Genomic DNA, 18,612 nt, shown 5'->3' on the forward strand with positions numbered 1-18,612 from the left:
AATGCCAGTGATAGGGATGGCACACAGTGTCATCAGCATAGTTTGTGAACGTTACCCCACTTTGCTCTAAAAGATCAAAGAAGGGTACCATGAAGATGTTATAAAGGCTGGGCGAAATACATGAACACCATATTTCATGGTCATGGGCATTGCCTTTGCCTTCTCAGAATAGACTCTGCATTCCTTATTGCTCGGAAACGAGGAGATCCACTGCAATGCTGCACTGGAAAAGGTAGCAACGTCCTCCAACCTGGTGACCATAATAGATTGCTCCAATAGTAGAATAAATCCCAAATACCTAACCAGCCCCCTTGAGAACACTGCATCCACCCGCCCCGTAAACCTATCGGGGTCTACTGCCCCCAGCTTAGGATCAACACGCTACAAGCGTCTTAGTTCAAGAATACCAGTAACCGGGGGCGTGGCCAGCGAGCACGGGATGAGGACGTGATCCCTCGGAGCTCCCGCGGCCGTCAGCCAAAATCCTGGAAATATCCTGTAATTCGGGCACCACAACGGCGGAAAATATATCCAGGCGCAGCGGAACCCTGGGCGCTTAGGTCGGCATAATACCGACCCGAACCGCAGCTCCAGTCGGGAGCAATTGGTTCGAGAAGCCCGAGACGCCGGCAACGGACAAGATGGCCGCCGGAACAGCGGCCTAGAAGAGGAAGCGTAATACGGCGCCAACTGCAGGAGGCAGACACCCTGCCCCGCTGGGGCCTGAAGCAGCCGCGCAGAACCACAACGGAAAACGGAAAGCGGAGAGCGGAGGGGAGAGACGAGATCGTGGACTCCTGCCGGGCGGAACGAATCGTAGAGTGGGAGCCGCCTGCGACTGGGAAGGTAGGCGGTCCCCACTGCCGGCCACATCACACCGTGTGCTTCCGAGCGCACGCGAATCCAACCCCCCGCACCCCCCCGTGGATGCGTTTGACCACCGGAGAGGCAGACACCCTGACCGGCTGGACCGGCTGGAGGGCGAAGGCGGGACACGAACCCGTGGAACGAGTCACACGGCGGGGGCTGCCCGCAACTGAGAAGGTAGGCGGCCCCGCTCCTAGAGACCACATCCAGCTGTGTGTTTTCGGGCGCACAGGGGCCCGGCCCCCGCGGGAGCGCTGTCTCACTGGGGGCAGCCTTGACTCCGTACCCCGGCCCACGGGATAGAGCTGGCGGAAGGTTGGGACTCTGGGGATCGGAGTGGAGAGAGCGGCACTGAGGCGCCGGAGACGACGCACCAAGCCACTGAGTGACCTGAGGCTTGGTGCTTGGAACGCAACCTGTGGACTGACCTCTTAGCAATCCCACAACGAGAGGCCAACAATCAAGCACACAGTGCGGCAATAGAGGAGTAGAGGCAAACCCACTCATCAACCGTTGGGCGCCACCAGATCCTACCAGCTCCGGAACGGGGTGCCGCACCTGCCCGCCCTACAAACAGCCTCAAGAAGCATACGTCGCAAAGCCTTATCAACAGTGCGTGAGTGGGGCCAATCTCCCGAGGCCCACCTTCAGATATGGGTAAGGATAAGGCAAGAGGCACGACAACGCAGAGCAAAATAGAACAGTATGCGACCCCCGCCCAAGCCCTCCCGCCGGAACAACCCGGTACTACCGCAACACCAGAAACGGAGGAGAACATTTCGCTGAAGGATGTCATGAACGCCATAGCAAGTTCGAGAACCTCGATGGAAAAGAAGATGGATGGCATCAGCGCAGATGTGTCATTATTACGCCACGACCTCCAAAAACTCACAGCCCGCACTGGAGAAGCCGAGGGTCGAATATCAGAAACAGAGGACAATGTAAGGACGATGAACCAGCAAATGTCAGGAGCGCTAGCTCGCCTCAGAGCATTGGAAGAAAGAGTGGAAGAGGGGGAGGGCAGAGCGAGACGAAACAACATTCGGATCCTCGGTCTGCCGGAGAAATCGGAAGGAGCAAGCATGGAACTGTTTCTAGAGCAATGGCTCGCAGACATCTTTGCCCCCAAGACCTTGTCGAACTTCTTTTCAATTGAACGGGCCCACCGAATGCCAACTGGCAGGCAAATCCCAGGTGCCCCACCCCGCACAGTGATTGCGAAACTGCTGAACTATAGAGACCGAGACGCAATACTCCAAATGGCCAGAGCCAAGGGCACTATAACGTTCAACGGCTCCAGAATAGGTTTTTTCCCGGATTTCACTAGAGAAGTGCAAAGAGCCAGACAATCCTTTGGCCCTCTCAAAAAACGTCTCCAGACCCTCAACGTAAAATACGGACTCCTATTCCCGGCGCAGCTGAAGATATACTTTAATGGAACAACTGTGCACTTCACGGACCCAGCTGAAGCTTGGAACTGGGCAGCAAGACACCTGGAGGGCGACTGGAGGCCAGACGGAAGAGAGGGTAACGGCAGGAATCGCCCAAGGCGGGACAGGGCACCTCCTGAACCCCCGCAGCACCAACCCCAGGCACAGCCAAACAGAGATAATGACTGAAATGGAGAATAAGGTACCCACTCGCAGTTACGCTTTGAGCCCTGGCGCCATGTTATTAGTCCATGCTAACAGCGAATTAAATGTGAACCCGATGTCTGTGTAACTGACGGCCCGGTCCACGCAACCCCCACGGCCGGAACAAGGCAACTTAGGACTAAGTAGTGTTATACCACTTGAGGAATAGTCCTGGGTTGATGAGTTGACTGTCCCCTGACAGTCGGTTGTATTTGTATGTTTGGGCGACAGGTACTTCAAGTTGGGGTGGAGTATAGGGTGGGGGAAGAAAGGGAAAGTTTTAATGTTGTTTTGTTAGCTCGGATTCATAGCACGCCCAACCACAGACCTGAGAACAGTCCGCTGTACATTACACCCTGCTGTACTATGTATTGGAACCATATCCCCAACAGACACACCAAGGGGAGGCAGCTCTCCCGACCCAAACACCCTGCGCGTCCTTTAACGGAAAGCTCTAGATGACACACCCACAAGCACACCCACCCCCACCCGATCGCCCCAGGTCCCTTAAGCTGCTTAGTTGGAATGTGAACGGAATGGGCTCTGGGATTAAAAGACGCCTGATTAAACAGCTGTTGAATAGGCATTCTCCCGATTTGGCCCTACTATCGGAAACGCACCTAGCGGGAACACACTGCACCTTTTTTCAGAGAACAAATTACAGGACCGCATTCCATGCAGGGTACACGATGGGATCCAGGGGCACCCTTATTCTTATACACAAAAGGCTCCCGTTCTCCCCACAGGTGGTGGAATTGGACCCACGGGGTCGCTATGTACTCATTCTAGGTACACTCTGGGGCGAAACGCTGGCCATTGTATCAATATATTCCCCACCCGGACTGGGCCAGGGACTCTTGGAGGATGTCACCGCTCTCCTGGGGACACACCACCCAGATCGATGGGTCCTGGGGGGAGACTTTAACGACGTCATGTGCAATGCTATGGATCGTACCCATCTTAGAGGGCGTAACCCAGATGCTCCCACGAAACTCTCCAACTTTGTGTCTGCCTTGGGCCTCCGAGATGTGTGGCGCGAATTACATCCCCAGGATAGAGGCTACTCATTCCACTCGGGAGCACATGGCTCCCTCTCTAGACTTGATTACCTCCTGGTCCCGAACACAGACCTACATAGGGCAATATCTGCTGAATACCTCCCTCGTGGAATCTCGGACCACTCCCCCCTATTGATTGAAATACGAACACACTTTGTAACCCCCCCTAGAACGTGGAGGCTAAACAGCTACCACCTTGGCTTCCCAGAGTTGGTAGACCGCCTTACGGAGCGGTCTGATGAATACTTTGACATAAATATACCAGCAGTGGATGACCCGGTGGTGGTGTGGGAGGCCTATAAAACGGTGCTGCGTGGGGAGATCATCTCCTGGGTAGCAAACAAAAAGCGGGAGAGACTCCAAAAAATAGTAGAGGCAGAGGCTGAAATGGTCCAGGCCGAAAGCACGCATATACTTGACCCCACCCCGCAGACTCAAAGGTTCCTCAAACAAACCACAGAAACCCTCAGAAATATCATGCTAGATAATGCCAAACAGGCTCACTGGGACACCAGAGCGAGGATATACGAGCTGGGAGACAAGGCGGGCAAGATGCTGGCCTGGCTGGAGAGGAGGGAGGAGGGGAGACGTCATGTCAGGGAGATAGTTGCCCCAAATGGAGTTGGGTATCAGACGGACGCGGACATAGCAGAAGCATTTGCCCAGTTCTACGCGGAACTCTACCGAGCCCCGACAGCACCTTTCGACCCGACCCTATTGGATGAGATTACACTCCCGGTTCTGACACCACAACAACGGGAGGAGCTAGATTCGGATCTTGCTGAATCCGAGATAGCCGAAGCCCTAGCGCAACTCCAAACAGGGAAAACACCGGGCCCCAATGGCTTCCCGGCCGAGACCTGGCAGAGACTTGGAGGGAATAAAATGGCGACCCCCCTATACAGGATGTTTCTTGGTGCCCGCGACCAGGGCACCCTCCCACCTGACCTATGTAAAGCCACTATTGTGGTCATTCCCAAACCCGATAAGCCCCCGGAGCAGTGCGCCTCTTACCGGCCTATCTCGTTAATTAATAGCGAAGCCAAGGTTCTTGCGAAGCTCCTTGCCAGCCGGCTGCAATCAGTAATCCATACCTTGATCCACCCGGATCAATGTGGCTTTATGCCACACAAATCAACGCGCATGAACCTGCGCCGGCTCCATCTGGCGCTGGAGCGGGCCCCGATCATTGACACCCCTCTCGCCCTACTGGCAGTAGATTTTGAAAAGGCCTTCGACTCGGTTAGGTGGGACTGCCTTTGGGAGGTCATGAAGCGCATGGGGTTTGGGGACAGCTTCCTGAAATGGGTGAAATTACTCTACACTAACACTCGAGCGGAGGTCAGAGTGAATGGTTGGTCGTCTCGGTCCTTCCCGTTGGGAAAGGGCACGAGACAGGGATGTCCCCTTTCTCCCCTTCTCTTTGCCCTGGCAATTGAACCTCTGGCCCTTTGGCTTCGACAAGACGCTGCATGGACGGGGTTCAGATGGCCTGAAGGACATGAGGACCGTGTTTCCTTGTATGCAGATGACCTCCTGATTTACCTGGGAGACCCAGCTCGGTCCTGCCCCAAGGTGACGCAGATGCTTGCCCGGTTTGGTGTCCTTAGCGGGCTTAAAATCAATTGGGGGAAATCAGTTCTCTTCCCGGTGAAAGGCAACGTGCAGGCTGACCCTCGGGAATGCCCGTACCGAACAGAACCGCAAGGTTTTCGATACTTGGGGATCTGGGTGACCACAAACCTGAGTGAATACACACTACGCAATTTTCAACCGGTCCTTGACCGTTTCGTTAATGACGCCCACCACTGGAGACTTCTTCCTCTTACGCCCATGGGAAGAGCCGCACTCTTTAAGATGATAACTCTCCCAAGGTTTCTCTATGTCTTACAAAATGCCCCACTAAGGATCCCGGACTCCGACTTTGGGCGGGTTGAATCCCTTTTTCGGGAACTAATATGGGGGGGTGGTCAACCGAGGATAGCGCTCACTACGCTCCAAAGATCGGTTTGGGAGGGTGGGATAGGAGCCCCGCGCCTCCAAACATATTATTGGGCTGCACAGCTGGCAGTAGTCAACGACCTGCTTCATGGAGATAGGGAGCTCCCCCACATCAAGGCCGAGGTTGCAGCCATGCACGATACCGACCCGTGGCAACTGCTATACCAAACTCTTCCGAGACCCCTCCCACCAACAACCATGGTTCATACTATTGTGGTTTGGAAACAGGCGCATAGATTCGTTGGGTGGGGAAATAGTGTAACTGTGGCACAACCCTTGTGGAGAAATTGTAACCTGCCCGAGGTAAAGAAGCTTCAACCATGGTCTCGATGGGTAAGGGCTGGGATTCTGAGAGTTGGGGACATTCTTGAGGAGAGGGACATAGCCTCGTTTGAAACTATACAGCAAAAATTCCAACTCCCGGATACTGAGCGATATCACTATGTACAGCTGGCCCACGCCCTAAGAAACCACATACCGGCAGGTACCAATATCCCGGACTACACACCAATAGAACGTAATATGTTACCAGCTCTTATCCCCACCAAATGCACCTCCATCCTATACAATGCTATTACATCCTTTGCCACACCGGAACTCACGACCCTGAAAACTAAATGGGAGGCAGATGTAGGGGTGATCGATCCAGAAGACTGGATCCAAGTACTAATGCACCCATGGGAGGTGGCCATCTCTTCCAGGATTCGGCTGGTTCAATTAAAGATCCTGCACAGGGTCTATTACCCCAGGACGATACTATACAGATGGGAAAGAGCCTTGAATCCGAACTGTCTCCGCTGTGGGGATGAGGAGGGGACCTTCTTCCACACCCTGTGGGCATGCCCCCAAATCCGTACCTTCTGGAGTGAATGCTGTACTGTACTTGGCAATGTCTTGGCGTGCCGCATACCACTAGACCCGAGGATTCTCATTTTGGGGGCGCCGGTTGAGACTGAACTTACTAAATGGGGCAAGCTGCTCCTGAACACAGCAGCAGGACTGATGAAGCGCAACATAGCGCAGAAATGGGGAGCCCCGGAGTCCCCAACGATGGAGCAATGGGCAACAGACATGAACATTTGTGCCACCATAGAACACCGAGTATATACCGCCAGAGGATGCCCTACTAAGGCGGACAAGATATGGGGGAGGTGGGAGGAGATTGGTCCCTAGAACCGGCTGGACCTGGTCATATGCAATAAGAGGGATATGGTCGGAATGCACTAAAACCTGGGGTAATGTTATGAGTGATTGATACATGGTCTATTAATGGTTGTATTTTGGAAGGACATGCTAATCCATGAAAGCTGTTGTTGTGTAGTTTGGAATGTTTAAAACAATAAAAAATGTTTTATCAAAAAAAAAAGAATACCAGTAACCTTACTCTTCACTACCCGCCCCATCCAGGGGACCACAAGGCTATCGAGATTATCCACACATCTGGCCCACTTCACCCCCCCACCTGTATACTGTGGGTCTACCATCCCTCACCCCCCTTCCTACACCACAGTGTGACCAGGACTCCTCGCGGCCCAAGGTGCATGCCCCCTATAGCACCCCTGCCATGCCTACAGACCTCGCCTTGCCCCGGCCAGTGTCCAATCCTAACCTGAAAGGTGGCCTTCTAAATGCGCGATCTCTAGGAGCGCATGCCATTGACATACATGACTTACTCCTCGACCATCATTTAGATTTCCTAGTCATCACAGAAACTTGGCTACATCAAGCCTCTGGCCCCCTAGTTGCCCTGGTTACCCCTCCTGACTATACCATCCTTAGGGCCGAATGCCAGGATACCATAGGAGGAGCAGCTATTATAGCCAAATCCACACTGTTCAGATCCTGTGCACTAGACCCAGACCCAGACCCAGTAGCTGGATACGAACCCCTTCTACCGATCCTAAAACCACAATCAACTTTCTCATCATCTACAGATCACCGAATAATGTTAACCACCCCGAAACAGACATCCCCTTACTCATCACCCCCTCCTTAAGCCTAACACCAAATGTATTATCCTAGGTGACATTAACCTTGCATTTAATGACAAACTGCACAATAAAGCAACCGCATTCTATAAGGCCCTCCAAGAAATGCATTTGACCAAAATTGTTAACTCCCCCACCCATTCCAAAGGAAGAATCCTAGACTGGATCCTAACATTAAATGCTAACTTATCGCTAGAATCCATCTCCGAAATCACTTGGTCGGATCATTATCTAATATGCTTTAACTTACTGACACCGAATACTCCGGGTGTACCTCAATCCACACCTTGCCCCATCGCTGTGAGAAACACCCGCAAACTTACAGCAGAAAATCTCGTCCCTATTCTGACTGATACCTTCAAGACCTACCCAACATCAAATACCAACCCCGACAGTATTTTCGCTATCTATCATAACTATCTGAAATCGACCATTGATGCAGTGCCCCGCTCACGTCTAAAATACCTCGCAATGAAACGAAGCAATTTTTGGTTCAATTAAGAGCTCACTTTTCTTCCGACGTAACAAAAGAGCGTTGCAGCATTCACATAAAAAGACTCCGACCACGGCCACCACAAACGCATTTTTGGCATCCAACAAAAACTACAAATCAGCTGTTTTAGCCCAGAAAACGAATTCTTTGAATACTACTTGCATGAACAACGCCTCCTCCAACAGCAAAGAATGATTCTCTATAGTTAGAGAACTGGAAGCCCCCATCCCTTCCTACATCCCCATTAACTAGAGCAAAGCCTGGTGCACCACTATCCAGAATGCACTAGCTTCTAAAATCCTTACATTACAAGAGAAAATACTATTGAAAAGGAAACTACTGGCCGGTATTAATACACCCTCCCTGGAACCTGTTGCTAGCACCGGAGAAACAGCCCCCAATTCAAATTCACCACTGTCTCCCAAGACCAGGTCCTGAACACCATCTCTTCGCTGAAATCTTCCAATTGTAAAGGCGATAGCTTCCCTGCTCGCCTAGTCAAATATTATGCCCCTACCTTAGTACCAATCATTACCAACTTCATGAATGCCTCCTTCATTACCAACTCTGTCCCCGCCAGCATCAAAGAAGCCTGGGTAACCCCACTTCTGAAGAAACCCTCTCTGGACCCCGCTATACCCACTATCTACCGACCCATTACTAGGGTTCCCTTCCTGTTAAATATAGTCGACAAAATAGCCCACACCCAAGTTCAAGAATATCTAGAAAGCAACCATTTGTTAGGAGCTAAACAATCAGGCTTCCGGCCCAAGGACAACACAGAAACGGCCCTACTAGACCTCAAATTCCAGATGGACATCATAAGAGACTCCGGGAAACTATCTTCGTCTTACTCGATCTGTCTGCTGCATTTGATTTAGTGGACCATGATAAGCTATCCAACGCTCTGTCAGAAAACTTTATCTTCTCTACAGAAGCCACCTTATGGGTCAAGTCATTCCTATCGGAACGTACTTCGAGAGTATCCATTGGGGATGAGGCTGCCAACCCCATCCCAGTACCCCTAGGGGCCTCTCAAGGATCTTGCCTATCTCCCACCTTATATAACGCATATACTAAACTCCTATTTGCAGTACTTGATGCCATGGGAGTCATCTACACTAGTTTTGCTGATGATACCCAGATCCTCATCCCCATCACAGGTGACCATGAACAAGACTCTGCTTCCATTAACAAGATCTATGCCATCATACAAAACTGGATGGCGACTAATCGTCTGTGTCTCAATGATGAAAAAACTGAGATTCTCATTGTAGACCCCCCCCCACCTGATCGAAAACTCTTCACCCCGACTACTCTGCCATTACCATTGACAGAACACCCATATCATTGCTCAAACAGGTTAAAACAGTAGGCTTTTATCTAGACTCTAACCTTACTATGATGAAACACATCAGTGCACTCTCTTCCGTTACTAACTACACAGCCAAACTTATTGCACTCAGCTGCCAATTTCTTACCCCACAAAACGACCTCACCCTAGCACGAGCCCTCATACTATCTAAACTGGATTATTGCAACATCCTCCTGCTAGGAACTACAAATACTAATATGGCTAAATTGCAACTGCTACAAAACAAAGCCCTACAGGCAGCCTTTGGATTATAAAGAAGTGACCATATTTCTCACATAAGGAGAGAAGCTCACTGGCTAGCCATCCAAGCTAGAATCCTATTTAAGTCTCTTATCACATACAAATATATTACCAATGATGCCCCTTCACACCTCAATAACTGTCACCCAAAAAAGGTCAACTAGATCCCCTAGATCCGTCTCTAGCACACACCTTGTCGTCCCAAGGTTCAAGAGCTCCAGGGCAGGGGTTGCTAGCTTCCCAGTTGCTGCACCTAAAATCTGGAACTCCCTTCCTATGCACATTAGAAATTAGCCTTCCCACCAGCTCTTTAAGAGTCTTATTAAAAACATGGCTATTCAACAAATTCTAACCAGTATCACTGTACCCTGAAATGCCTGGCCGGTATTGTAACTATTTTGTCTCCCGAACTGTGCTGCCTTTATGTTAAATAACTTTGCAACTAATCCTGCCTTTATTGTAAGTTCTTCTGTAACCAGACAAGCATTCCTATGTAATTTACGCCGTGATACCTCCGGGTCTGGGCGTGTAACACATGCTATAAATAAACAAAATAAATAAAGTGGACATCCGCAAATTGGCAGTAGCAGCCTGCAAACCATGCTCTCAGGGGATTCATGGGTGGATAGGAAGGCCATGTCCGAAGAGGTTTGGCAGCATTTCTTTGCCAATTCCCAACCCACCTCAAGCACAGAGGCAGGTTTCTACCAGGACTCCAACACATCAGCTTCAAATGCCAAATTAAAAGGCAGCAAGTTCTCCCTTTTGAGTCCAACATCCAGGGTATCTATCAGTTCAAATTGAACTTTAGGGGTGAAAGGTGCTGATAACCACAGAATGTCCATCACTTTGGCATGAGGTGCTGGAAAGAAGGCTGGGGTCTACCCGGTGTTGGTACTGGTAGTATAACCATTTCTGGGAAAGTATCAAGGCCACTAACTTCCTGAGGTCCAGACGCCAGTTCCAACACACCCTCACCCTCGCCATAGAACGCCTCAGGGAAGTACCAGTCCTCTCTTGCTCATAGTAGCTCTATCCCAAAGCGAATGGGGTCACCTTAATTGTCAAAGATTAGGCCCATCTTCGGCATGACTATCCCCATAGGTAGGGGGGCATATTCGCAAGGAGCTAAGTTGAAGTCGAGGGGGCTGGTGCCATCCCCAAGACCTCAACGTCTGAGGGTGGAGTGTATCAGCACAGGGGTGGAGGCCGGACTGAGCCAAAGGGCATGTGGCTGCGGTCCTTTTTGGGTTCCCTGCTGGTTTGTTCAGGGGGGTGGTCCCGATGACCCAGCAGGCGCAGGGGTCAAGGCCATCTGAGCCTTGTTAAAGATGCAAAGCATCTTTAACCTAAAGGCCTCCCATTATTATTCTATTTATTATTTTATTGTTTAAAGCACGGACCAGCTTGAGAGCAGTGGGGCATTTACAGTGTGTTGATAGCTGGCATTTAGACTGGCATCTTTTAACAGTAGCACAGTACTGTGAGGTCTGTGCGTCAGCATGTGTGTCCAAGCCGGTTGGCCGATTTGCTGCATGGGGAGCATGTGCCACCAGATATGTGGAGCTTAGCTATCAGGTACGCTGGTGTGCTTCTCGTGACTGCTTAATAGATGATGCATGCATTCTTGAACTTGGAGAGGAAGCCAATGTAGTTTGCTTAGGATAGGGGTAAAAACAACTTTTTCAAAGATTTTGCCAATAAATGGGAGGTTCAGAATGGGCATGTAGTTGGCCAGGTCATCTAGGATTGTTTTTTTTCAAAAGAGGTTGTATGAGACCAGTCTTGAGGGTGTCTGGGAAGGATCCTTCTGCGAGGGAGACATTGATGATGCGGAGGAGCGCATTGAGGACAGGGCTCGTCAATTGTTTAATAATGGATGATGATGACGCCCACAGGTTCGGTGTGCTTTACAAATGTCACCATAAAAATAAATAGAGGGTGGAATTATATTGTCAGATTAAGAAGTACGTTTGAGGGAGGCAATCATTTTTAGGAGATCTGCGGGAAAGAAAAGAGGACATTCAGTCCAGGGGGCAGGGTGCGTGCCGGGGTGCAGGTGATGCTAATGCGGTGAGAGGTTGATTCAATGGTCTCTGGGATTTTGTCTGAGTTGCTGGTACCTCAGGGGCGAGTGAGGGTTTGGTACAATGCTTTACTACTGTGGTGGGGAAGTCTGCAAAGTTTGCTTCTAGCTCATTGCCCGGGGAAGCTATAGAATGAGTGGCGTTGAGTGAGGGGGCGTTTAGCCTGACCTTAGTGAGCAGTAGTCGAGTAGGTGACTGATAATTAGATGGCGGCGTGGTCAGACCAGTCCAGTGGGATAGGGTCTGCACAGGTGATGCAGGGGGATGATGTGAAGACTAAGTCTAGAGTTTTGCCGTTGTTGTGCATAGGGGAAGAGCACAATTTGTATAGGGTCCATGGAAGCGGTCAGTGCGAAAGCTGCGAGTGTGGTTGTCAGCCTGTGACTTGGGGATGTTAAAATCACAAAGAAAGACATTATTTGAAGGTGCTAATTTGACAGAGGAGGGTAAGTTGGAGATGTCTGCAATGAAAGAGTCACTCCTGTGAGGTGGTCTGTAGATGAGGTGGAAGGTGATGGCATCTTTGTGCGATAGCGGGAACTGGCGGGCGAGTGCTTTAAAAGAGCTTGTTCTGGGAGAGGGGATGATGGAGCATGGCCAATCGCTCCAGTCGGCATGTTGGAGGCAGTAGTTTTGGGGTAGGAGGATGTCAAAAACATGTGGGGAGGACGGGGTAAACCATGCTTCAGTTATAAACGGGGCATCAAGGTTGTTGTACGAGATGAGGTCAGAAATCTCTGCAGTGTGAGCGACTGCTAAGCGAGCATTGAACAATATGAAAGGGCGTGTGCATGTGCTCCATGTGTTTTGGATGGGGCAAGAGCAATACTGATGAGGTTCGCAAAGGGTAACTTACCGGGGTTGCCCAGGGCACTTGGCCATTCAAACCCTAGTGAGATTGGGGATGGGCTGTGGAGCAAGAAGACACATTTTAATGTCTTTTAGTGAGAAGCAGTAGTGGTGATTAGTTTGTAGGTGAAATGCAGGATAGCGGGTCAGGCCCTTGGCCCCATTAGGCCAGAACAGGCACAGACTGGTGAGGTCCTTGCCTTTGCACGTCCTTTTCTGAGAATGCTGGCGTTGAGGATGCCTAATGGACGGATTAAATAGGTGGTGGGTGGAGCAACTGAGAAGGGCCTGGTCGTGACCAGTAGCCTACTCAATGCTGTCTGCCTGTGGCTGGCCTCTAGTCCTTAGGTAGAGGCTTGGAAGACGTGAAAACTGGAGATGGGCGGAGCAACTGAGTGGCAGGACCTGATCACGTGACCAGCAGCCTACTCAATGCTGTCTGCCTGGAGCTGGCCATTCCTTTGGGGTGGAGGACTAGGTGGGAAAAGGTACCTGTTACACTGGTTCTGGAGAGTGCTTTGATCAGTGACTCTTCTTCTTTGACGATGAAGAAGAATGGTGCTTGAAGAAAATGTTTGGGGAATGGGACTTCTTAAGGTGTTAATTCTTCTTCTCCTCATGGTCCGTAGACCTGCCCTTAGAGAGACAGTACATGCCCTGCGACATGCCTGCGACTTCCCTGCGACTTCCATCTTATGGAAATTGGTAAAACGCTTTTCCCCACTCTTCTGTAGGGCCTTAGGGTGCATGGACTGACATGACCCACAGTCCTTGGTATCATGATCCACCCAGAGACAGTATAAACGGATCCTCTGTAGGTCGGATTCTTACATTTGTCGGCCCTAATCCACACAAGGCTTGAAACCTGAAGCCTTTGCAGGTTTGGGAAGGACGTTGAAAAATATTCTGAACAAAGCAGCATGTTCCCGAAGCGAAGACTGCATGGAAAAAAGTAACTAAGAGCCATGAAAGGTTTCCGAAGATATGAGCTGCAGGTGGGAAAGGTTATCCTAGATAAGGAATCCATGGGAGGAAGGAATCGATCAGAAAGACTATTTTCACAGCCGAAAAGAAGGCATTAGCATAAGAAGCACAAATAATGTTCAATGCTCCACTTCGAAGTTTTAACACATGGAACATTGTGGCAACAGCAGCACCCTATGTTTTAAACAACAACAAAAAATCAAGGAAAAAGAAATGCCAAAAATGAAATTACCTTAAAGTTTTCGGATTGCAAATGACCCTGTATAGCTCGATATGCAGTATTGAGATCAGCAAATATCTGACCTAATTTTGCTTCAAAACTAAAAAAAAAATATAAAAAAAAAGGTTAACAATCAAAATAATGTATATATGGTTTGTAAATACATGAAAGTAACATTTTACTTTTCACAATGCTTGGACATTAGCAACTGCAGCTCTGTTCTGAACACTAGAGCTTTGACAATGCCACATTTGAGTGGAAAAAGAAAAGTCTCTTTCCGCTAATTTATTCTCCAACCCCACAATCTCCAATCAATATAGGCAGTACAAATGTATAAACTAAATAAATATGTATATGGTAGGCAATGTGAATAAACAGGAATACTCACAATTTCCTATAATATGATGCATTGGCAACTTTAGCTGAGGAGTTATACAATACATCCGAGACCAAATATAGTCTAGCAATCTGTGGTAGAAAATAGAAAAAAAATGTGATGTGGGATTCCGATAGCAATGGCATCTCTTCAAGCAACAGAAAGAACAAAACATCTAATGACAAAACCAAGCGTTGCTGGGTGAAGCATTAATGATATGATATATTTTATTTATATCGCGCTCATACACAAGTGTTTCAGAGCGCGACCAGGCAAAAGGGAGCGGAACAGGGGAGAAACAAAAACAACAATCTTACTAGGCCCAGTGACTTTAAGAGTGTGCAAGTGCATGGGAGAGGGGAGAAGTGGAAAGTGCAGAACAGAGGAGAGAACAGAATAAATATTAATAAGTAAAATAAATAAATAAATAAATACAGGTGATAAACAGTGTTAGTGCAGCCAGCAAGTGCTAGGATAGTCAGATAGGGTATATCTGATAAGTGCAGATAGAAAGTGGGCGGGGGACTGTATCGGTACAGATACAGACCCCATTGCAAGTGGTGGTCCGGAGGCAGTGCAGGAGGGTGGCAGGGTGAGCAGGTACCTGGGCCCGAAGGTCAGAGGGTGGCCAGGTGCACGGTGCCCAGAGAGAGAACAGATCAGCAGGGGAGAAGATGGGAAAATGCAGAGCCGAAGAGGATGTTCTTGAGGTGCTTCCAGAACCGGAGATGGTTCTCCTCAAGTTTAAAGGTGGCAGGGATGCTGTTCCAAAGGGAGGCCCCAGTCGAAGACCGAGATCTGCCCCCGGCACATTTCTTTGAAAAACGACTGACCCTGAGGGAGGTAGAGGAGGGAAGGGCTCGAGAGGGGATGTATTTACGGAGGGATAGTTGAAGGTATTTTGGACCCAGGCCTCAGAAAGCCTTGTGGACAATGCAGAGGGTTTTACATTTTATCCGTGCATCCACAGAGAGCCAATGGAGGGATTTCAGAGCTGGAGAGAGACGATCCCAGGGCTTGAGGCCAAGGACAAGTCTTGCAGTCCTGTTCTGGATTAAATGCAGCATTGCTTCCGAAATCATTGCAAGGGAGTAAGCTACATTAGAATCTGTTTCTAAAAGTGCAGGGCAATAATCTGGAGAACCTTATTCCCCTCCCCTCCAAAAGATACACCTCACAATTCATGTCAGAAATAGCATAGTCTTTGCCAAGGAAAGTGGAGAGCAGAGAAACTGTGAGGAAGCAGTTTCAGACCTACACCAATGGTTCTCCAAGTTTGGTATCTTCCAGGTGTATACATATGTGCAGCGAGCGAATCCCAAAGCACTTTGGTCAAGAAAGTTCTGTGGCCAAGTCATTAGACTCAAAACACATACTTTAAAAAAAATAATTGTGATACAGTTCACAATTAACCTTTGACCAGGCAAACAATATCATTATAATACTTCAACACTCATTAACAGAATTTTCAAGAAATACATAATATTCATTACAATCAATTGCTTAGCACATCACATATTTAAAATAGTATTAAACAAATCAGTTCATCAACATTTGAAACATTACAAGTCAACCTTTTGTTTAAGCCATAAAATCTGCGATAAACATGGGACTGCTTTCCTCTTATTCATCGCTCCCTCCAGTGAAAAATTTATTTGAGAAGTGCAGCTAGAAAGACCCCATCTATTAGATTGAGTAAAGATGTATTGCCAAACCAAGCCCCCCGATAGCAGTTTGTGATCCTTAGTCAGATGATTAAAATATAGGAGGCGACTTTGAGTTAAACCGTGGCATTCCATCAGTATATGATAAATAGTTTCAGTGATTTCTCTTCTTTACAATGTCTGCAAATTCTTAGTCTGCATTCCAAGCCCTGCCTTCCTCCTATGAATTCCATAGTGGGCAAGAGGCAAGAGATTAAGGAAGAGGTGCAGAAGTTGTGTGCAGCAATATTGACCAGGTAATCTTTATAAAATAGTGTGGGAGAACACCATACGGTCTGGCGTCCAACAATATTCTGGAGAATGGATGGTATCCCCGGACCTCCTCAATAGTGAATATGCAGTCTCACTCCCACAGTTTTTGTTTCACCTTGTCCGGCATCAATGGTAACCATTCCAAGAACAAATCGTATTGGAGGATACACTCTTGGCACTTTTCACCCCATTTACTCAGGGGGTTGCAAAGGCGATTCTCTAGTAGTTGCCGTAATTGTCACCAAATAGAGGTCTCTTCCACATAGATAATTTTCACCAACCACCTCAGGCTCTTCCATAAAACCCTTGCCGTGATATGATATGATGATAGGCTATTTATAACACGCTTAATACCCAGGAGGTTTCTAAGCGCGGACCCAGGGATCAAACCTGTGGTGCTCCGTGTCGTCATGCTTCCAAGGCGAGCACATTGCCCCTGAGCTATCCTCCCAAGCCAATAGAATGAAGCTCCAATTCATATCTGATCACCTGTGCTGGTACTCCCTGCTGTAGCCTACGCACACTCTCCTCCAAAATAAACACTCCAATTTTATCCACTTAGGCATTAAATCGAAAAAGCAGGGTTTAAGCACCATATGTGATGACTCGTATTACTTTCTTCGTGTACAATTCAACCACTGGGATTAATAAAAAGTGCCTGAACGTTCTATTTATTTGCACTGCTTGTGCTACAAGTGCAATAATTTTCGTTTTTTTATGATTAAAAAGCTCAGTTTCACTATTTGTTTCACATAAATTGAAACCCAAATAAATGAAATTCTCCACTCTTTCCAATTGCCTATTACTTAAGTACCATATAAACTCAGGATACCATTTTTCCTTCCTTGACAGAATGAGAAGATCTTAGTTTTTACTACTTTAATGCTCAGGTCATTGTCCGGTTCTATGCCTTATTTTTGCTTTTTGTAGGTACTTTTTTCCTGCCGTTTTTAGGCGGCCCACAAAAAGCAAAAAAGACTACGTGGCTCCCCTCCCCACCCCCCACTTTTGCTGGCAGGATTTGCATGGAAACGAGGGGTTTCATCCCCCGAACTCCCCTCACTCAGCCCCTACCTACTCACCCAAAACACACACAGACACACAACAAACGCACACATACAATTACCCGTTCTCCTTCCCCTACACCCCCAAGGCTGCTTCCGGGTCCTGATCTGCTTGTCAGCCCCTGCATGCACTCGCGTGCAGTATGGGCATGGCAGTTTGATTTAGAAAGACCGCCTTTCTAAATTCATCTTTGATATAAACGTTTAAAAAAAAAAAACTATTATATCACTTAAAACCATTCGTCCTAGTATAGGTTTCTAACTCTGCCAGTTGCCTCTGCAGACCTATAGGAGTATGGTCGATCAAGGACATGTCCTTTGTATGCAGTAAGTCATTGACTGGGGTGCCATTCAGACCTGGGGGAAAGGAAGAAACATCAGAAATAAATAAATTAAACAGAAGGAGGGGGCTAAAGGGCAGCCTTGTTTCAAGCCCCATAGACTCTGAATTGGTGCAGATAACCGGCCCTGCCTATTCAATCTAATCTGAACAGAGGTGTTAGTGTGCAGCGCAATAAGCATTTCCAATAGAGGAGCTGGGCAGACCCATCAGTGGAGTTTAGTCCATAACGTATTCCTATTTATGCTGTCGAAGGCCATGGGGAAGTCAATTAATGCAATGTATGGCAGCTTTGATTTCTCCATGGTCTCCTTTTTTGGCAGGCCGAGAATAAACCCATTTGTGGAAGTTCCTATACCCTTGCAGAAACCAGTCTGATAGACGTCCTCCAGTCTTTGAGTCTCCTTGGCCCATTTTTGTAAATCATGCAAACGAAGGGCTGTGAACATCTTTGAGGGGACGTCCAGCAGCGCTAATCGGCCTATAGTTTACTGGACCTGCACGAAGACACTTTTTATAGATAGGAACAATAATGGAGCATACTCAGGAATCTGTAGTTCTTTTACTAGAGATCACCCTATTGAACATGGCCATCAAGGCACTGGCCCAGAAGATGATATTGCCTTTGATGACCACAGTTGCTAGGCCATCGGTGCCAGGGGCTCATGAGTTGTTACTCTGGCTGATTATCTCTGCTACACTTTCCAAGTCTCTTTCTAGAGTCCAGAGATTATAAGTATGCCATGGGGCTACGGTTGTATATTCACATGTATGTGTATATATGTTTTCAAAATGACTTATCTATTTCTCCCACAAATTGGATTCATCTGAGCACACATTTGGGGAGTCTCATCTGATGTGATCTTGGACCAAAACTCTCGGCTGTTGTTCTGTGACAGTACATTTTGCATTTTATGTGCGCCAGTTAGCAATATCTGATGTTTGTGCTTATGCAGCCAGTTGTTATAAGCTTTCTTTAAGCCACACTTTGGCACAATGTCATCAGAATTTAATTGTTTCACTGCACTTCTCAACTCTCTTTTTACACTGCACTTCTGCG

The 18,612-nt window shown here is 48.3% G+C and overlaps 1 protein-coding gene across 5 annotated transcripts in view; it reads right to left on the bottom strand.

Moving 5' to 3' along the window:
- The window catches only part of U2SURP (U2 snRNP associated SURP domain containing), a 1,877,492-nt gene that overhangs the window by 749,463 nt on the left and 1,109,417 nt on the right, over positions 1-18,612 (bottom strand). For all 5 annotated transcript variants that reach the window (XM_069618259.1, XM_069618256.1, XM_069618257.1 and 2 more), the window contains 2 exons: positions 14,185-14,264; positions 13,809-13,896 (listed from right to left, as the gene is read on the bottom strand). In XM_069618259.1, coding sequence (XP_069474360.1) covers positions 13,809-13,896; positions 14,185-14,264 — 168 coding nt within the window. The remainder of the gene's footprint in view (positions 1-13,808; positions 13,897-14,184; positions 14,265-18,612) is intronic.

Source organism: Ambystoma mexicanum, chromosome 10 (assembly GCF_040938575.1).
Source record: "Ambystoma mexicanum isolate Mex_15411 chromosome 10, UKY_AmexF1_1, whole genome shotgun sequence".
Classification (NCBI taxonomy): Eukaryota; Metazoa; Chordata; class Amphibia; order Caudata; family Ambystomatidae; genus Ambystoma; species Ambystoma mexicanum.